The sequence below is a fragment of the Salvia splendens genome, unplaced genomic scaffold, assembly GCF_004379255.2.
Source record: "Salvia splendens isolate huo1 unplaced genomic scaffold, SspV2 ctg1167, whole genome shotgun sequence".
In the NCBI taxonomy this organism is placed as follows: Eukaryota; Viridiplantae; Streptophyta; class Magnoliopsida; order Lamiales; family Lamiaceae; genus Salvia; species Salvia splendens.
Window position 1 is genome coordinate 130 of NW_024598719.1, and position 20899 is coordinate 21028.

Below are 20899 nucleotides of genomic sequence, written 5' to 3' on the forward strand. Positions count from 1 at the left end.
TTGTATCTCCTACAGCCTTGAAGCAGTTATGAAACTTTGGTGTTGCAACACTGAGTCTGTGGTAGATAGTTCTTCCTTAAAAAATCTTAATTTATTAGAGGTCATGATTGTTTTACCTTTTCCCAAGTTTTTATTCAAAACATAAATGATGTGATCTAGTGCTTTATTAGTTAAATGTTAGTACTGTATTATGTTATTGGCTATTATCTTGATAGGCTACCTAAGGAAAAAGGGAGCCCTGGGCGTCAGCCGGACCTTAGGTTATTCCTTGCTTAGATATGTTAAAAGATCTCATTTTTTGAAACTGTCACTTGACTTAATCCCCTTATCAGTAAACACCGTATATCAGAGAATAATTATTGTAAAAAAGAAAGTAATAGCTAAAAGTTAGCTTAAAGAAATGAAAGATCTTCTAATTTCTAGTTTTTTTCTGGAGAATCAGTTTTCCAATGATGCAATGTGCAATGTTGGTTGTAGAATTTTGAAGTTTGTCCTAAGCACGATGATTTTTTGAAGTCCCCACTTGGGCCTCACTTTATTGGTTTCTGCGGTTTATAGGATGGAGGAGCTTCCATTTTCAAGTTTGAGAATGCTAAAGAAAAAGGTCATGAAAAACTAAAGCGGCCGGCTTCTGTCAAACGTGCACTCTCAGTTCTGGAAATGGAAGTTGAGCAAATAAATAAAGGAAATACGAGCACTACATGCAGAAAGAAATTCATGAACAACCAGAATCTCTTACCACAACAATGAGAGGAGGCTTATACGTGGAGGATCATGCAAAGCAAAGAGTGTTCTTTTAGGAGGATTAAAGGATCACCTTAGAACGATACGGAGAAGTCGAAGAATAGTCTTCATTGGCTGTGGTACAAGTTATAATGCAGCTTTAGCTGCAAGGCCAATTTGGAAGAACTTTCTGGTCTGTGTGGGTCATAATATGAATATTTCATATTCGCTGTAAGGCTCCATTGATTCCTTAACTAAGTTAATTCTATCTTGCAGGTATCCCCGTGACAATGGAGATTGCTAGTGATTTGGTGGATAGGCAGGGGCCATATACAGAGAAGACACAATTGTCTTTGTTAGTCAATCAGGGGAGACAGCGGACACATTGCAGGCACTAGAATATGCACTTGAGAATGGTGCATTATGCGTTGGCATCACCAACACTGTTGGCAGCGCAATTGCTAGGCATACACACTGTGGAGTTCACATAAATGCAGGTTGTGAGATAGGGGTAGCTAGTACCAAGGTAAACAAAAACTGTAGACTTTTCTTCTTATTTCCCATCCTACAGTCACCATATAGCGGTTGTGCTATCTTATTAAGTACTTCAACTAACAGGCATACACAAGCCAAATTGTTGTCATGGCTATACTTGCTCTGGCAATTGGAGATGACACAATTTCTAGCCAAGCAAGACGTGAAGCAATAATAGATGGCCTATTTGATTTACCGAGTAAGCCCAATACTTTGATCATGCCAAATGTTACTTTAATCGAAACTGTTGTAGAGATATGTGTCATGATCGCAGTACCTGATTCAATAATATGCAGATAAGGTGAAAGAGGTTCTCAAACTCGACGAGGAAATGAAAGATCTTGCTCAATTACTGATTGCAGAACAGTCACTTCTTGTCTTCGAAGAGGTACACAACTACGCAACTGCATTGGAAGGTGCCTTGAAGGTAAAGAAGTATCATTAATGCATAGTGAAGGAATACTTGCTGGGGAGATGAAACATGGTCCCTTGGCTTTAGTTGATGAGACCCTTCCGATAGTTGTTATTGCTACCCGCGATGCTTGTTTCAGGTTACTTTTCCTAGTAAAGTTATGTTTCCACATTGTGCTTTTGAATTCCAGCATATTAAAACATAGTTTCGTTTTCAGCACAACAATCTGTTATCCAGCAACTTCATGCTCGGAAAGGTCGACTTATAGTTATGTGTAGTAAAGGCGATGCAGCATCTGTCACTGTTGGTGGATCTTGCCGCGTAGTTGAAGTTCCTCAGGTTGAGGACTGCCTGCAGCCAGTAATCAACATAGTTCCTCTACAGGTTACATATATCCTCGCTCTTTTCTATCTAAATTACTTCGCTTTCTTCTCATGGTCCATGAAACGGGCTGACTTTTAACTTTTGACTGCAGCTTTTGGCATATCATCTGACCGTTCTCCGTGGATACAACGTGGATCAGCCACGAAATCTTGCGAAAAGCGTGACAACCCAATGAGCTCAGAATCAACCTGCATATCTTTTGCTATGGTGATTTCATTTACCTCAGATCCAATAGTCTGATCACCCCTATTATCTAACCTTGAGATGTCGCATCGTACTCCCTAGTGCATCCAGACAGGCGACGCTTATAAAGTCGCATCCTCTTTGCTGCTGACTCTATACATAACATTGTTTTCTTACTGCTAGAATCAGTTAGGATAACTGCTTCGTGTACAGATTGTCCTATACAAATTTGTTCGTCAACTGATATTGTCGACAACATTATCTCAAACAAATGTTTGGCTTCTTACCTGCGTGTGTCTAATGGAGTACTTAGTATTGATCTGCACGGATCCATTTTTGAATTTAGAGAGTGCTTGAGTGAGTGAGGAAGATGAAGGTGAGTTTTATGAAAAAATATTAGACATAATTTGATGTAAAAAATAGGTGATAAATGTGGATATTTATAGATGATTTGGGGATAATTTTTTTTTGAAAAATCAACAAATTTTGATAAAAAGGGCAAAATAAATGGCTATATTTTTTGAAAGAGTAAAGGTCAATTTAGATCCTAAACATATGAGCAAAATACGGATTTGGTTTAAAATATTCAATTTTTGAAAAATAGGTACATAACCAATGAAATTCATGTCAGAGTGGTCCTTTTTTGACAGTTTCGTAAAAAAACTAACGGTCATGCCATTATGCAATTAACGTTGACCGTTAGTTTTTTTACAGAACCGTAAAAAATAACTACTTCGGCGACATTTGCATTTGTTAGGGCATCCACAATGAGGGCCGATCGCAAGGGCCTAAGGATCGGCCCCCTATCGCCTCTCACAGGTCACCATTGTGGGGAGGGAGGCCATCTCCACCCCCACCGCTTCCACCCTTGCGCCGATCGCAAGCCTCAGCCGATGGCAATATCGGCTCAGCATCGGCCTACGATGGGCCTCCATAGCGGGGGCTCGAGCTGATGATGGAGCCGATATCCCTTTTTTATATTTTTTAAATTTAATTCAATTTTTAATCCATTATATATACCCATTCTCCATCAATTCACATTCATTCCTTTCCAATCCCAATTTCAATTTTATTACTCTCTCCACGGTGATATGAACTTCAGCAACAAGATGCCCGACATGAAGGGGAAGAAGAAGGAGACAGTCGGGAAGGGGTCTGAAGCTGGGCGGACGATGAGTACCTACTCCATAGAGGAGTCGATTACTCTTGCTCATTGTCGGACACAGATATCTGAGGACTCGATTTTAGCCAACAAGTACGAGGGTGGTTTCTGGGGGCGTATCGCGAAAAGATACGAACAAGTAAAGCCCCCAGGGCACCGACACACCAGCCTGACGATCTACGCAAGCATTGGAAACGCCTGGTGTATGAGTGTGCTAAATTTCACGAGTTCTACGATGGCAATGTGAGAGGGTTCAAGTACTAGAAAATATATTTGCAACTAAAGGATTGCCCAAAATTCATAGGGTTAATGGGTCGTGTCGGGGAGGACGAGCCGGAACCCGAGTGCTTCTGAGGGTGTGCTTCCGTTGTTTTTTATTATGTTTTATATCTTTATCTCTTTTTTTTGGTTTCTTTAATGTAGGATGTTTTATTATGTTTTTAAATGAAATTTTTTTTGTCGTATATATATTTACATTGTCTTTTAATTACATAATAATAAAAGTGAAATATTAAAATTTAATGATGATGTGGAATTGAGAATTGGCCTATAAAAGTTATTTTTTAAAATTTTTTAAGATTATTTCTGATTTTTTACAAATTTTAAAAAACAATTAAAGCCCAATCAGAAAATGCCACGCATCCCGTCCGCTGCCAAGGACAGAGCTCTTGGTGAAGAGCTCATCCATGCCGACAACACGAGTGCCGCGGCGAGTAAACTCCTCGCTGTGCCGACAGCATGGCTCCCGCCTTCGGCAAAAGGGACCGCTGCAGATGCTCTAAGAATTGTTATTAAGCTAAAAAAGTGCAACCAAGAAAATGATAAATATTGAATCCGCATTTAATATTTTACAAACACAATTTTATGATGACACAGCCAGCCACTACAAAATTTATGATCCAAAAATCTTGAAGATCGAGTCAAAAATTTATAATAAGCATCATCATCATCATCCCAGTTCTAACCTACACAGTAACACAACAGGTAGTCGACATCTCCAATGTCGAAACTCAGGTATTTTCTGCCTTTTTTGCTTGAAGGCACGATCACCCTCAACAACATTTCTGTGCATAAAATAAAAGGCACATAAAGTCGACCCGCAACTGCTTTCCACCTTACCTTTTTCTCTTTGATTCCCTTAAAGCCTGCCGTTTCTCTTCTCTGCAAACAAACAAAACAAAGAAAAACATTACAACACACATTGGATGGACGAGTTTAATGTCAAATATAGGTTTCTTAGAAGACAAAGATCGAAGACCTATTATAGAATTTTTACCTGTTTTTCGCAATTTCCTCTCTTGAAGGCCATTCCTTTTTCTTTCTCCTTTCCTTCAAAGGTGGTTGTTTCCCTGCCCCACTTACACTAGAGCCTTTGTTCAATTGTTTCTTCTCTTTGATAACCTTTTCTGTAGCAATTTCATTAGAGCCTTTGTTGAATTGTTTCTTCTCTTTGACACCCTCTTCCTGGTCATTGCTTTCAACCAACTCAGATTCCTCCTCCTCCACCTCTCCGTCTTCTGACTGTTGAGACGTTGGCTTCATGTTACTCATTTTCTTTAGCTGCACATTTAATTCAGGTGTACAACAAAAAGTCAGTGTTGGCACAATCTATTTCTATAGAGAGTATTATCAACCAGGACTATATGGACATAGTTCCACATATTAAGCTCTAGTTCTACTCGGTTATACACTAGTGTACCAAAGAAAGACAGTGATTCAATTAATAAATGTATTGGTGGAATGGCTTGTGGAGTACGAGATATACCTTAGCTACAAAGAATCCATCCATATTGTGGACATGGGGATAAAAGCGCCTTGTCTTGTCCAAGGAAGTGTGAAAACGATGCCCTCTGAAGCGAATGAATCTGGAATCGAAACAAAACACTGTCAGAAACATAAAATTCATTTAATCTAATCATTCTTTAGGATGAGTTGAAGGCAATACCCAGGACGTCCAAAATCAAGGCCACATGGAACAAGTTTAACATCCCTCTTCTTGAGTGCATAATCAATGACTGCTTCATTCTGTAAACATCAAAAGTTGAGAAAAAGAGAGTATAATGCAATAGAGGTCCTACAGGTATTCTCAAAGCTACAAACCTCAGCAACCATAATGGAACATGTGGAATAGACAATGTATCCTCCTGACTTTGAGTTGGCATCCACAAGATCTATCGCAGCAAGTATTAATTGCTGCAAGAGAAAAGAAAATAATAAGCATTGTGTACAAACAAAAGGGCCAAAATCTTATTCACAATTATTGACTAGAAACATATAAATTTAACTTTCCAAACCAACATTATCATCTATTAGAATTACGTTCTTTTATAATCAGAGAAGACATAATATTCTTATCCAGAGAAAGAGACTTCCAATAAAAGATGAGATATCTCATAACCAGTATTCGAAGCAGCGCTAGTATTACAAATAAAACAAGAGTTGTTCTCAAGTGCAGTTGATGCATTTAATGTGCATTTCATTAAATTTCAACATCTGCAATGACATAATTGGAGACTATACATGGAATAGTAAGAGAATATATTCTCTAGATCCAACAAACTGATTGGGTTTAATGGGTTATCAAAAATAAATAAAGCAATACTGGCAGGTCCTAGTGCTATTCTGCTATTGCTTCAAACCTGTCGATTGGAGAGGGGAAGAATCAATTTTTAAACAAAGAACGGTGAATTGCGAACTTCCCAGATTCAAGAGGAAGCATACCTTTTGTAGATGAGCACAATTTTGTATGTCTAAAGCACTTTTTGAGGTTTTCACAGACTCATCCTTAGATATAACCTGCAACAAGTGCATATCGAATTGTTTTTCATCATATGATCATATCGAGTCCAAAACAAGCTGCAGGCATTGTAAAATAAAATTGACTGCTTACACCAGTCCCACTGCAAGGAGCATCTAATAAAATCCTATCGACAGAGTTGCTTCCCAGGACTTTAGGCAACTGAATTTAATGTAGAAAAGAGAGAAAATATTTAAATATCAATATATTAGGGAGAGATATAGATAAAGGACGAGAAAAGAACACAAAAATGCATGTATATAATAACTTTCTAAGAGAATTTGGAATAGTGAGGCAAAATTATCAACCTCCCTCGCATCATAGTTGGAAACTATGGTGTTTGTTACACCCATCCGATGTATATTTGCAGTGAGTGATTTGAGTCTCGACTCCTTCATCTCATTTGCATAGATCATACCTTTGAGAAAAGATCATGTATAAATTAGATATAGTATCATCAACAAGTATTACATTAGCACATGTAATAATGGTCATTTAGTCATAGTAATCGGGTGATCCTGAACTGAACCAACTGTTTATCAATAATATGTTTTAGGAGAAAGGAGACGGATTCCTCCCCCAAGCAATGACATTACAGTTAAACTTTGGAGGTAGTGATAGCTCATAAGCATTCAAACATAGGCTAGAATACTAGCTGTCACTTTGCAATGAGCTCGAGGCAAATGTGGTAGCTTACAATTATTTTACAAAGAATAGATTTGGTTATAAGCTACTATAAACTTTAACATGTTTGAAAAGTAGGATGGTGGCTCCTCGGTGACATAACTTCAGAAGGATGCCAACTGTACCAACTCCAATTTAAGACACTTTTCAGTTCTACGAGTGAAGACAATGCACAAGCATAAAAGCAACATTTTAGCAGATATAACATAAATCAGTACGGATTACATTAAATCCATTTCTCACCAGTATTTTTCATCAGAGCTGCAATGTACGTAGTTTTACCACCAGGTGCAGCCCTGCAAATGCACCAATTAAGTCAGGAATGGAAGAGCACAAAGAATCAGCAGATTTGTACCATAACAAAAAAAACATTTTTGTTTTAAGTTAAACTGGATATGTGAAAAGTTTATTAGAAAATTGAAAGGGCAAAGGGAGAATGAAATAAAAAGAAACGGTTAGAAACAGTTTCCACGGGAATCATATGATATGAAACTAGAATAAAGACGAAAAGTGCATAAGTAATTGCATAGTAGTTCTGGATGACAAATACTCACGCCATGTCAACAACTTTCTCTTTCTCCTGAGGAGCAAGCGCCATTACAGGCAAAAAAGAGCTTGCACCTTGAAGCTGTAAGTAAATAAACCATAAGCTTCATTGCATATGATAAGCTACGGGAAGATTATAGAGAACTGAAAGTACCATATAATGCCCGGCCATGTATTCTGGAGTGGCCCCAATTGGAACTTGGGAATCATACACAACTAACCCTACCTAGCAAGTTGAGTACAATCACTTCGTTATTAGTCCTTTAATATTAAGGAAACTTATAAAGCAGCCAAATATTCATGTACTGAAAATAAAAACTTACTTTGGACCATTTGCTTAATGGATCGAGGTTGACTCCTCTGTTTAAAAGAACACCTGCCAAGTCCCTTCGTCGAGTCTAAGATACAAAAACAGAGGCATCAACAGGAAGCCACTTGTTTGGCAACGGGAAGATATAAGAAGCACAAGAACTGTCGATTTAAAATGATACATCACCTTTAAAGTGTTAGTACGAAGACAGGTAGGCCTAGGCTTCTCAAAAGCTTCAATGAGTTCCATGAGTTCAACAGCCGGAAACAACTAAATAAACATTGCAAATCACAATCACAGATTTACAAGCAATGAATCATGAAATCAAGGACTGTCAAAAGAAATCATGTCCAGAAAAAAGTGAATTACCTCAACCAGAGCTTCAATCAAAAAATCATTGTATCCATAGTAAGAAATTAAATCCATTTTCAACTGATCGACATAATCTTTACGTGTATCACCCTCTAGCCTCAAAGATTTGAAATTCGAAAGCACTCGTACAACTGAAAGTGAAACTCTGAACTTCAACAAACTATAAGAGTATCTAAACCATCAAAAGATAGAGATAAAGCCAGACATACTCTCTTTTATCCTTCTTAGAAGATTGGACAAATCTGGGGGTCTCTGTGCTTCCTCTTCAAGCTCCTACATAATTTAAGAAAAGTGTTAAAAGAACATGGTAGGTAGATTGTAGATAATATGTCCAGTAAGTCTAATCCTTGCAAAGAAACAAGAGTATCTCATAGACCGAACCTCCTCAGTTGGTAAAGCAAACTCATTAGCTTCATTTTTTATGTTGAGCTCTAATTCTGCTTCTGCATCTACTTCTTCCCGTGCCTTTTCCTCATCAATTTGTCTTGCTTCCTTCTCAAAATCAGATACATCAGAATCTGAGTCCCCCTGTGCTCCCCGCTCTGCCAAAAATAAATATACGAAATTTATAATACAACGGAGAGATTATAGACTGGGCTTGATCTACGTACAATCACAATGGAAAAAGTACCTTCTTCATCGCTCCCCTCTAAAAAAACAGAAGAAAGAAAGTATATGAGAAAGATAGGAAAACAAATATTATCCCAATTGAAGTCCGATAACAAAAAGCAGAAAATACCTTCATCATCACTTCCTTGGAGGATATCATTGGCATAGACATCATCACCATCTGACGACATATCCGAGAGAGAGTCCATTCCCTGATCTTCCTCATCTGGGTTCTCAAGCATTACAGGCTCTTCAGAGCCATCAGAATCAAATATCATTTCCTCCTTAGTTTCTTTTTCTAAAGTAGGTAATGCCTTTTGCTTCTTCTTCAGTGGAGGATTAGCCGCTCTACCTCCCTTCTTCTTGCTGAGTTTTGGACCAGCCATTAAACTGCATGCATAAGCCCCAATATACAATCTTAACAGCCCAAAACAGTAGACAATAAATAAAAATGCATGTCTCGGAAGACAAGTCTCTACCTACAGTTTTTAGCAATATTAGAAACCCAAAAACATCTCTCATTATATATAATACTATATGTATACCAAAGCAGTCACCAATTTGTCTATTGTGCAATCTGCAAGATGAAGTCTTCTATCGAGTAATCTGCCAAACCGTCTAGATTAACTATAAAAGCCACCAAATACTTGCTTAACAAGTATATAATGATTTTATATGAAAGATATGAGTTTGGAGGAAATCTGATGGGTATTAGAGCTGAATACACATGAGATTAAGCATTGGAGCTTAAGATTTGGGCTCCAACAAACCACTTTATCCTATAAATACACGTATAATGTGGACGTTTTCTCACTCATTTATGCTCATCAATTTTTTTACTACATGTATAGATTCCAATCACATTCAGTACATCACAAAGATTGCACAAAAATACACTACATCCATCAGTCAATGAAAAAATCAAACAATTTGGCATCAAATTTTAATAAAGTGGACTGGTGGGAAGAAGTTGACCTGATGAAGAAATAGAATTAAGGATCCTTGAGAGCGGCGAACACAAGCCCACGGAGGCAGCGGCGGAGAATGAGGAGGAAAAAGCGGCTGTAGTGTGGTAGAGTGGTGGGTTTAACCGGAAATTTTGAGAAGAAGAAATTAGGGTATAGGGTTTAACGTGAGGGATGACCAAAGAAGAATTATTTATATTTATTTGTTTGTTTTAAGGTCTTTATTGGGTGGCCCAAATTTAATTTAACCTTAGTGTTATTGGGCTTTTCGAATATGCGGTGTATGTATGAAAGCAAAATGTTTGCAACATTCTTTTTTTTGCTTCTCTCCTTCAATTGTTTCTCTAACAGTCTTTTTTTTCCTTTTAATCATCATGCATGTCGAACGTAGACTTATTTTGCTTTCTGTTTGTTTAAAACATTAAATCTTAAACACTAAGCTCTTATCTTAAACATATAGTAAAAGGGATAATCACAAATTCTATATATTTTACAAACTTCAAACTATAATCTGGACTATTAAAAAATGTCAATAAATGACAAAATAATAGCAAAAAAAATGTCAACACAATTTCAACACAGCATCAACCGCTGACACTGTGTTGACATTTTTTGTTGCTGTTATTTTGTCTTCTATTGTCATTTTCTAGCAATCCAGATCATAGTTTAGAATTTGCACAATATTTAGAATTTGCATTTGCTCACATCCCTAGTTAAAGAAATACGTATGGATTTGTGTTAAAATGACAACACCATTTAAGATGACACTGTACCACCAAGGACAGTTGTTAGATTTAGGAGCAGATTCAATCTTAGTTTGCCATATGGCAGACTTGTTTGCCTATGTATTGTAGATTTCTTGATTATCTTTGATTTCATATCGCAGATTGCTTGAAACCATATGCTGAGTTGTTTGTTTATGTATCGCAGAATGCTTGCCTATTTATCGCAGATTGTTTGCCTAGATTGTCATTTTAACTATGGTGTCACCATACCATAGTGCTCTGATTTCGTAGCTCACGTTACTTGGAACCATATGTTAAATTGTTTGTCTATGTATCAGATATTGCTTGCATATGTATTGCAGATTGCATGATACTTGTTGTCACGTTGTCACTTTAAGGGTGGTGTCACCCTAACGCAACTATGATATCACAAATTTTAGGCACTGATATAAAATTTGACGCTTTGCAATTGAAATTTAATTTTACTATAATTTATAACAAAATTAGACTTCTGTATTTCCAGTATAATGTGTGTAGAGTTGAGTTTGACACTAATTCGGTTTTGAAACTCATTGTTTATGTTGTCTTGGCATGTTGTCAATCTTATCGGCATACGTAGTGATGGAATAATTGAGTTGAGAATCGATTAATAGTGTGCAAGAATGGTGTGTGCTTGTTCGATCAAGTAATAGTGTGCAAGAATGGTGTGTGCTTGTTCGATCAAGTCATAATAGTTACTACTACTACTATGTAATTATTCAAAAGGTTAATGTTGCATGGTTCAAACTAAGTGTTTACTAATTAGTGTTAATTATTGATTTCGAGCTTGATGTATAAAATACTCCATCTATCCCTGAAAGTTTGTCACATTTTCCATTTCCGTCCATCCCACAAAACTTGTCACATTTCACTTTTTACTACTATTTTTGTTATTGGACCCATATTCCACTAATTCATTTCCACTCACATTTTATTATAAAACTAATATATAAAAGTAGGGCCTACATTCCATTAACTTTTCCAACTCATTTTCCATTAGAGCATCCACAGCGGTTGAGCGCAGTCGTCCGTCTGTCCGTGCCAGCGGCGCCGCACCCGCTGCTCGATGCATCGAGTACGTCCGTGCAGCGAGCAGCCCACGTGTCAGCCGTCTATTGGCCAACGGCAATGCCGTTAGCAATTTGATTTTTTTAAAAAAAATCGGATTTTAATTAAAAATCCGATTAAAAAAAAAATTCCCACTTCCCAAAAAATTATATCCGTTTTCTACCCACTTTTAATTTATTTTTCAATTTTTTCCCCAACAATACACATTTTCATCTATAAATACCCTCACTTCTACACCAAAAATTCACACCACACTACACAATTCTCATCTAATTTCTATTCTTACAATTCTCAATCTTTCTTCACTCACAATAAAAAAATGTCCGGCTCCGGCGATCACCCCTCCTACTCCCACGGTTGGAACCCCGATTGGTTCGGTTCACAACCATTTCCTAGTCCGGAAACGGAATATTCGGCCTCTCCTCAAACCCAAGGTTCGCAAGTTTCGGGTGGCTACCGGCCTTACCCGATCGACGACCAAGATGCCCCCGAAGGGCAATATGGGTGGACACCCGAACCACCCGTACCTAGAGCAGGAGGAAGCGGCCCCTCTCAAACTCCTCATCTTCCTACTCTTGGTGTCTGCACCCCGTACACTACGGGGGAGATGGAGCAATTATTCAAAGCGTACTTGTCAATTTCCAAAGATCCGGAGGTTGGCACGAAACAATCCGGTGACCATTATTGGTGGCGCATCTGTCGCCTGTACAATCAAAATCGGCCAGCTGGAACAATCTAGCGCAACGAGAGTATGGTGCGCAATGCCATATACAGAGCCAATGAAGAAATCCAAAAGTTCCAGTGGTATTACCTCCAGGAAGAACGGTCGGCGGGGAGCGGCCGGAGCAAGCTTGACATCATCAGTTCCGCCTTAGCGACCTACCAATCCAAGAACTACAAGCCGTTCAAGTACCTCAACATTTGGCAGGAGACGCGGGCGCATCCGAAGTATAGGGGAGGCGTAACATCCTCCACTAGCTCCTCCTCCAAACGGTCGAGGTCGGTATCCCTATCCGACGCCGGCTCCGAGGATGTGGCTAGCCAACTTGCCGGAGCTAACTTGGGTAGCTTTGACGCCGGCCCGAGCAGTTCCCAACGTCGGCCGCAAGGAAGGAAGAAGGCGACGGCCAACCGCCGTCGCGCCACGACTCCATCCGCCCCCGCTCCCTATGTGCCACCTCAACCCCCCACCAACTCGTTGTGGGGGATTTTGGCCCAACTCAATTTGGCCGATAGGTCAACTATGACCCCCAAGCAACTTCAATCGCATGTGCCGATGATACGTGGTCTCCAAAGAACATTGGGGGTAATTATGTAATTTTTAATTTTTAGGATTTTAATTATGTAATTTTTAATTTTTAGTAATTTAATTATATAATTTTTAATTTTTTTTGTAATTTGTAATATTATTTCAGGTATTTTTAATGCATTTTAATTTTGTGGAAATGATTTTATTTAAATTGAATAATAGAATAGTGAGACCCTTGAGCTTGTCCTTGCGGAAGAGCACGGATGTGGGTGTTGTGCTCTTGCCTAAGAGCAGGGAGTAAAAGTGGGACCGGGTCCACATCCGTGCTCGTTGGCAAGAGCACGGATATGGATGCTCTTACAATTCTTAAAACACGTGTCTGATCAAAGTGTGACAAAATTTAACGGACGGAGGGAGTATAATAAATGGAAGTAACATACTAACATTCACCAACAGTAGCTTCCACTTTTCATATATCAATCCCACTTTTGCGATTCAGCTTCCTTTATCTTAAGAGCATGCGCAGCGGTGGCGTCCGTCGCCACCGCCGTCCGCGCCGCTGGCACGGACGCCATCCGCCGCTGCTGCGCTCGCGCCGCTGGCACGGCACTGCTTGATGTATCGAGCACGTCCGTGCCAGCGGACGCACACGTGGCGCGCTCCCATTCGTCAACGGCTCGACCGTTGCATTTAAACATTTTTTTTTAAATCGGTTTTTTTAATAAAAAACCGATAAAAAAAATATTTTCACTTCCCCAAAAAAATATATCCGTTTATAACCGTTTTTTACACCTTTTTAATTTTTTTTCATTTTTTTTACCCCAAAAATACACACTTTCATCTATAAATACCCCCAATTTCACCCCAAAAATTCACATCAAACTACACAACTCTCATCATCATTCTCCAATATCCATTCTCATCTCCATTCTCTCATATCTATTTTCATCTTCATTCTCTCATACCCTACAACATCACTATGTCCGGCCAAGACGATAACCCTTCGGGCTCCCACGGTTGGATAAAAGGTCTCCAAAAACAATTGGGGTTGATCCCGCCGGATGCGTAGTCTTATTAGGAGTTTAATTATGTAATTTTTAATTTTTAGGATTTTAATTATGTATTTTTAATTTTATTTGTAATTTGTAATATTTATTGTGGTTTTTAAATGGATTTTAATATTATGGAAATGTTTTTGTTTAATTGAATTTTATATTAATTGTGCTCGTCCTTGCGGAAGAGCACAGTTGTGGGTGTTATGCTCTTGCCAGAGAGCAAGCATGAATAGTACCGCCCGGGCCCACAACCGTGCCGCTGGCAAGAGCACGGTTGTGGATGCTCTAATGAGCTTGATAAAATTATGCATATGGTTTTGCCTTCAGTAGATATAATGCTTTCTCCTTTGTGGATGGAACTCAGTTGTCCAAGAATAAAACAACGTTAAAACCACGTTCATGTTCATGTACAATAGTCCATGATTAAATGAAAACTCTCCCTCTCGGGAATAAGCTTCCGAGAGTGGGCATTTACGATTAAAACAAAAACTTGTGCTTGTTCCATTAGTATGTTTGGATGTGGATATTAACGAATCTAATGGATTTTGACCATACCGGCCTTCCCCTTTTGGAGTACTAATCTATGCAACCAAGGTAAAACTAATGTAGTCTGTAGATGATGGTGCACTTTATAACGACCAGTCATTACCAACTCATACAATTTTTATTAGCACAAAAAATACTTATATAAAGTAAATCTATTATAGCTAAAGATATTTAGATATTCATAAACAAATAGTAGTAAAAATAATAAATTAATGAGTAAAGGTCAATTTTTGTCCTAAACATGTGACCAAAATATGAATTTGACACAAAACTTTCACTTTTTGAAAAACGGGTCCATAACAAATAAAAATGTCGCCGAAGTAGTCCTATTTTTTACGGTTTCGTAAAAAAACTAACGGTTAACGGTAATTGCACAGTAGCACGACCGTTATTTTTTTGACGGAATCACTACTCCGACAAGGATTTCATTTGTTATGAACCTATTTTTCAAAAAGTGAATGTTTTGGACCAAATTCATATTTTGGACATATGTTTGACTAAAATTAACCTTTACTCTAAATTAAAGTACTAGTATATGCAGTTTTCGGTCTTCTCTTGCCTGGATCTGATCTGTGTGTAACTCCCATAGTATCAGAAATTTAACCATTATTCTCATTCTATCTTATTGTACCAATTATTTTTAGGGCAAATTGTCTGTAAAGTCATGAACTTTCAACATAGTTTGGTTTTTCCCGTGAACTTTAAATGTTGCATGAAAAGTCATGAACTTTATCAAACTGTGTAAATTTTCCATCCGACCCTACCCGATAGATTTCCGACACAATTACTTATCCTACGTGGCCCGCCGAAGGCGTGACTTGGCAAAACTCCACTAATTCTGATTATTTCTCTTCTATCTTTACAATCTCTGACCTTGGACTATTACAAACATACAAGTAAAACAAATGAAAACATATAAATCGAATTAAGCATACAGATTGACATAAACATACAAATCGAATTACACAAATCGAATTCAGCATAAAAGTAGCATTAATTCCACAATTCGAATTGAACCCTAAATTTGTCATTTGCCAAGTCACGCTTCCGGCGCGTCACTTAGGATAAGTTTGTGCCGAAAATCTATCGAGTCGGATCAGATGAGAAATTTACATAATTTGATAAAGTTTAAAGTTTACGGAAAAATCAAACTATGTTGAAATTTTCCCTTGTTTTTATGAGGGTATTTCACGGTGGAATTGAAGTTCCAAAATTTAATAGACAAAAATGTCCAATTGAAGTGCAGCCTTATCAGTTATCACTACTACGCAATTTCATTTGGATATCCAAATCAATCGACCAATCTTTATACAAACTCACTTACATGGCTTCGACAATGGCGTCCACCGCTCTCACTCTCACTCATCCGCCGCGTCTCCAAGACCTCCACCGTCCCTTCGCCGCGTCCCCTTCCCTCTCATTCCGAAAACCCACCAAGAAAAACCATTTCTCTTCCACTGCCGCCCAAAGTTCATCCCTCTCTCCGTTACTTCTCCAGCGCCATAGGTTATGTGACAATGGCCGCCTGTCAAAATCATTCGTCGTTTCCGCCGTAGCTACTATAGATGAGGTGGCGATTGAGGGCGCGGAGGAGCAGCAAGAACAAAGCGGTGGTTCTGTTGCGGTTGCTACCAAGCCCAAGAAAGGAAAGGCTGCGCGGCCTTTGAAGAGGGACAGAGTATGTACGGGATAAGGGATTTTCATTTTTGTTTACCTTGCTTAAATTCGTTTTTTGGTAGATGATAATTGGGATTAATATGATCTTACAGCTGTTGCTGTTAGAAGCATTAAGCAATAATTTTAACTTCAATGTGTGTTTTATACTTTTATGTAGCTTATTCTTGATGATCACTGAGTCACTGAACTGGGGAAAACTGTGGTTTGTTAAATCTAGTTACAATTACAACAATGCTGCAGTTTTTTTTGCTTGGTTGATTTTTGTTTGTGCAACACTATAATGAATGCAGGACCTAACAAAATATTATATTTGCAATCTTATAAGATGAATTTCTGATTTAGTCATTTTTTCCAACCAAAAGTAGGAGTGTGTACAAGCTTCGTGGTAGTTCACGAATTGTCCAATTTGGGAACTACATATAGACCATCTTAGATAGAATTTACTATTGAGTTCTGGATCCTTAAGATTGCAGCTTTCCCACTGATCTTTTCAAAACTCTGAAATTTTGGTTGCAATTGACAGACCAGGTCGAAGAGGTTTTTGGGAATTCAAACACTCAGAGAAATCAAACAGGAGTATGACATAAAAACAGCTGTATCATTGGCCAAGCAATCAGCAAGCACAAAGTTTGTCGAGACAGTGGAAGCTCATTTCCGCCTCAATATTGATCCCAAGTATAATGATCAACAACTGAGGGCAACTGTAAGCTTTCTGAGCATTGTTTTGTTCAATAAAAACAGTAAGGTTGGAACTATTGCCTGTTGATAATGTATCATGCAATGTTTTCTTTAAAAACTATTATAGGTCAATCTGCCGAAGGGAACTGGTCAGACTGTTAAAGTTGCTGTTCTTACACAAGGTGATTGCATATAAGTTCTATCTGTTAAGTTTAACGCACTTCAGCATGAGAGAAATATGTGAACGAATAAAATGAAGGGCAAAAAGGGGATTCGATCATTTTCCTGGTTTCGGAAATGGAATTAGCACGCTCCTGTTAAGCTTCATGCTGACTTAGCTACTAGCAAAACCATAACGAAATCATACATCTTGTGTATAGAGATGGTGTCCCTCATGTGTACCTTTTCTCCATCATAGGCCTTATGCCATATTATCTTGTTAGCATCATTTGCCCTGTTAGTTTTCTTTTGCAGGTGAAAAGTTTGATGAGGCGAAAAATGCGGGAGCTGATATTGTTGGTGGAGAAGACTTGATAGCCCAGATTAAAGGTGGATTCATGGATTTCGATAAACTGATTGCAACACCAGATATGATGCCTAAGGTCCTGATATATATCCCTATTAAGTTGCTCTTATCTATAGTGATTATATCTAAGAACTCCGATCATTTACTTATTGGTAGTTATTGTCTATGGACAAGGTTTATCTCCTAGTATTGTTGATAGGATTAGATTCCTAGTATAAAGATTGACTATGGTAATTGCACCACTGGCTATGGTTTTTCATTGCACTTTTTTTTTTGACGCATGGATCCCCATTGACATATATTTTCATCGTTAGGTTGCAAGCCTAGGAAAACTTCTAGGTCCACGAGGATTGATGCCAAACCCTAAAGCTGGTACAGTGACTACAAACATACCACAGGTACACGCTCTCAGATACTCAGCTCATTTTATACTAGCAAACTACTTAATGAATATCGGTATATGGTGAGAAACTATACTGAAACTGAACATATTACCTGCCATTGTGGTTCATGGTGTTGAAGATTATTATCCTTGAACCGTTGAAGATAAAAATTCTTATGCTTGGGGTTGATGAATTTGTATAAGTTTTTAAAGGTTCCTACGACGAAAAATGTTATCGCAGGCAATAGAGGAATTCAAGAAAGGAAAAGTTGAATATCGAGCAGATAAAACTGGGATCGTCCACTTACCTTTTGGAAAGGCAGATTTTTCAGAGGAAGATCTCATTGCAAACTTTCTTGCAGCTGTGGTAAGTGATCTTTGTTCCACTGTTGTATGCTAGAAGCATTCGAGTAATTGGCATTAAAACTTGCAGAAATCGGTAGAATCAAACAAGCCGACGGGGGCAAAAGGTGTGTACTGGAAAAGTGCTCATGTATGCTCATCGATGGGGCCGTCGATTCGGTTGAACATTAGAGATATGCTCGAGTACAAGCTCTCATGAACATTACATCCAATTTTGTAGAGTATCTTCTGTATCCTTTTCCAAGAATATGTGCTAGTGTAGAATAGGCAAAATGGATTTGACAGTGAAGAGCCTTCCTATGCCAAAGAAAAATGAATTGGAAATTATCTTTGTTCATAGATTACTCCAGTGTATTGTGTGATTTGATTTTACAGTTCGATTGTTTGACATTTGCGGATAAATTCCTTTTCTTGGATTTAATATCCAACACAAATTTATTTTCTTGTAAATAATTCTCTTTACGTCCTATAAAAATATGAATCTTGAGAAAGACACAATTTAATGCAAAACAAAAAATATCTCTAAATACTTTTCAGTTTTCAAACTACCTGTACATACTTCTCAGTTTTCAGACTATGTTTTCAATCATATATGTTTTACACAATACAACATTTTACCAACTTTTCAATCACTAATTTTATGCAGAATTCAATATAATAAACAAAAAGATACCACTTTTCAATCTCTAATTTTATGCAGAATTCAATATTAATAAACAAAAAGATAGACAATATACCTACAATATTTATCCTAACATTGTATATGCGAGCCCTTTAATTGGTTACCTACGAAGCAAGCCACGTTTTAAATTAAAAATATAATTTCAAACTTTAATTGACATTAAATTTATGAGAATTATAAAGAATTACCAATCATTTACACTAAATTTAAACACATAAATATAGATTTTACTTTAACTATTTCTACTAAACTTAAAATTTTTAAAATATTATCTCTCCATTTACTTTTTTCACTCACAAAATTAGTCAAAGTGATTTAAATTTAGAGTTAACTATCTTAATAGTCTCTGATCTTGTCGAAAAATGCATCAATGGTCCATAAAATTTTTTTTATTGCAATTTTGGTACGATAAGATTAAAGTAACCTTAGGCACCAAAAATCTGAATTTTTAATGTTTGAGGGTATTTTGGACCTTAAATATTAGTATACTATTTTGTATTTTTAGTTACTTAAAATGTTTTATTGTCAATATGTGTTTAAAATAAATATAGCCTTAAAATAGTTTAATTATACTTTATTTATTTTTAAAATTAAATATTATTCATTATAAAACTCATTCTATATGAAGAAAAAATTAAATCTAATAATAACATTATTAATAAAAATATTAAAGTGAATTATAGAAATTTTTTTGCTTGTGGGATTTATTTTTACTTAAAACATTTAATTAAATTTTTTTAGTTTGAGAAGTAAAAATTTATAGTGAACTATAGAGTATTTTTTACTTAAAAAATATTACTTAAATATTTAAATGTTACTATACTTAAGTGAAAATAAATATTTTAATTACATTAATTAAAATATAGTATAGTGAATTTTTTAAAGTTTAATAATTAAAATTTAAGTGATTATGTCTAACATAAATTAAAGCGAATTCTTTGAAGTAATTATTGAAAATATTAAGTAATTATAATTCAAAAGAAAATGTTTTATATTGTAAAAATAAAAAATCAACTAGTACCTGAAATGTAAATTTTTTCGGCCCGAAAAAAGTGCTTTTATATATGTCCAAAAAGATTGCAAGATTGAATATGAACCAAAATTCTGATTTCAAAAGATCAAAAATGTCCTCCATGTCATTTAGGGGATTTTTCGAATGCAAAGAGGTATAAAAGACCGACAGGTACAAAAAATATGATTTTTAGGGACCAAAAAAGCTACTCCCTCCGTCCCTGAAATTTTGTCATATTTTTCATTTTCGTCCGTCCACAAAATTTATCGCATCTTACTTTTTACCATATTTTTGGTAGTGGTCCCCACATTCCACTAACTTATTCTCAACCATATTTTATTATAAAACTAATACTTTTAAAAGTAGAACCCACAACCTACCAACTTTTTCAACCCACTTTCCATTACATTTCTTAAAACTCGTGCCCGGTCAAACTGTGACAAAATTGGAGGGACAAATGGAGTATAAAATCTTTTTAGGAATCATTGGTGCATTTTTCGACAAGCTTAAAGGGTAGTTCACACATAAATTTATTTTAACTTAAATCCAAAGGATTTCAATGTCACATCCTTACATTAAATATTTTGTTAAACACAACACAAATCGTAACTCTTCGATCTTGCCATCTAATGGTATATATTTATTCCACATGGAATTAATTAACTTGATTAAAATACCGTGAAGGGCAATGTGGGGAGTCCTTTTTTGCATCAGTTATTTCTATTCCTAAATTCTCTCCTTTTTTGAATATTTTTGCTAATTTGTTTTCCATAATTAATAATTCTATATTCCATGTTTACGGTGGTCAAGAATGCAATTATCAAATTCAACTGCTACAATTAAAAGAAACTCCATCGTCTACATTCTTGAAGTCATTGTTTACAAGAAACTATCGTTTTCATTCATAGGTTTTGTTGTTTTTAATTATGGAAGAAAGTATTGCAGTTTAATTTGAGTTCGTATTGCTCAACTGAATTAGCCACGATTAGTTCTTGTTCAATTCGAACAATTCAAACTTCTTCAAAGTTGAACAATTTTTTCTATATTTAATCAACTAAACTCTGTGAGTAGACCATAATTCTGTTTTTGCTGTGTTCCATAGTATTTCATGTTAATTACAAAGTTGCAGCGAGAAGTGTGAAATTAATGAAAGAAGATAATGTTATGTAGTACATGATTGACAGTTTTTAATGTATAAGAAATAATGTACGCGTAA

At 36.7% G+C, this 20899-nt stretch overlaps 2 protein-coding genes, 1 long non-coding RNA gene and 1 pseudogene across 4 annotated transcripts; 3 read left to right on the forward strand and 1 right to left on the reverse strand.

Annotated features, from left to right (window-relative positions):
- The first annotated feature begins 400 nt into the window (after nucleotides 1-400).
- LOC121788866 lies at nucleotides 401-1860 on the forward strand (annotated as a pseudogene).
- A 33-nt stretch (nucleotides 1861-1893) lies between these two features.
- On the forward strand, nucleotides 1894-2522 carry LOC121788865. The gene is made up of 2 exons (XR_006047946.1): nucleotides 1894-2053; nucleotides 2145-2522. It is a non-coding gene; the product is annotated as an uncharacterized LOC121788865 (long non-coding RNA).
- Nucleotides 2523-4203: 1681 nt separating this feature from the next.
- Nucleotides 4204-9851, reverse strand: LOC121788867 (26S rRNA (cytosine-C(5))-methyltransferase NOP2B-like). 2 transcript variants are annotated; one of them, XM_042187458.1, is made up of 19 exons: nucleotides 9692-9850; nucleotides 8847-9106; nucleotides 8739-8756; nucleotides 8489-8649; nucleotides 8317-8380; nucleotides 8105-8238; nucleotides 7922-8005; nucleotides 7749-7823; nucleotides 7580-7651; nucleotides 7434-7507; nucleotides 7123-7175; nucleotides 6504-6613; nucleotides 6289-6357; nucleotides 6120-6194; nucleotides 5499-5591; nucleotides 5344-5423; nucleotides 5164-5263; nucleotides 4675-4958; nucleotides 4204-4559 (listed from the first exon to the last, which is right to left on the reverse strand). In XM_042187458.1, exons 2-19 carry the CDS (start codon nucleotides 9100-9102, stop codon nucleotides 4514-4516), a joined length of 1848 nt encoding a protein of 615 aa, XP_042043392.1. In that variant the 5' UTR covers nucleotides 9103-9106; nucleotides 9692-9850; the 3' UTR covers nucleotides 4204-4513. The 2 variants fall into 2 exon arrangements, with proteins under 2 accessions (XP_042043392.1, XP_042043393.1); XM_042187459.1 differs by lacking the exon at nucleotides 8739-8756 and having other exon boundaries at nucleotides 9692-9851.
- Nucleotides 9852-15599: 5748 nt separating this feature from the next.
- On the forward strand, nucleotides 15600-18391 carry LOC121788864 (50S ribosomal protein L1, chloroplastic-like). Its single transcript, XM_042187457.1, has 7 exons — nucleotides 15600-16041; nucleotides 16564-16743; nucleotides 16846-16900; nucleotides 17193-17320; nucleotides 17559-17642; nucleotides 17868-17993; nucleotides 18060-18391. Exons 1-7 carry the CDS (start codon nucleotides 15688-15690, stop codon nucleotides 18186-18188), a joined length of 1056 nt encoding a protein of 351 aa, XP_042043391.1. The 5' UTR covers nucleotides 15600-15687; the 3' UTR covers nucleotides 18189-18391.
- The last annotated feature ends 2508 nt before the right edge of the window (nucleotides 18392-20899 follow it).

Excerpts from the sequence above, each read along its gene's own strand:
- LOC121788867 (XM_042187458.1), bottom strand. The coding sequence starts at position 9,102 with ATGGCTGGTCCAAAACTCAGCAAGAAGAAGGGAGGTAGAGCGGCTAAT. Across the intron at positions 5,592-6,119 it reads ATTGTGCTCATCTACAAAAG|CAATTAATACTTGCTGCGAT; the intron begins GTATGCTTCCTC and ends TTTCTCTTGCAG. Across the intron at positions 4,560-4,674 it reads GAGGAAATTGCGAAAAACAG|AGAAGAGAAACGGCAGGCTT; the intron begins GTAAAAATTCTA and ends GTTTGTTTGCAG.
- LOC121788864 (XM_042187457.1), top strand. The coding sequence starts at position 15,688 with ATGGCTTCGACAATGGCGTCCACCGCTCTCACTCTCACTCATCCGCCG. Across the intron at positions 16,042-16,563 it reads GGCCTTTGAAGAGGGACAGA|ACCAGGTCGAAGAGGTTTTT; the intron begins GTATGTACGGGA and ends TGCAATTGACAG. Across the intron at positions 16,901-17,192 it reads AGTTGCTGTTCTTACACAAG|GTGAAAAGTTTGATGAGGCG; the intron begins GTGATTGCATAT and ends TTTCTTTTGCAG.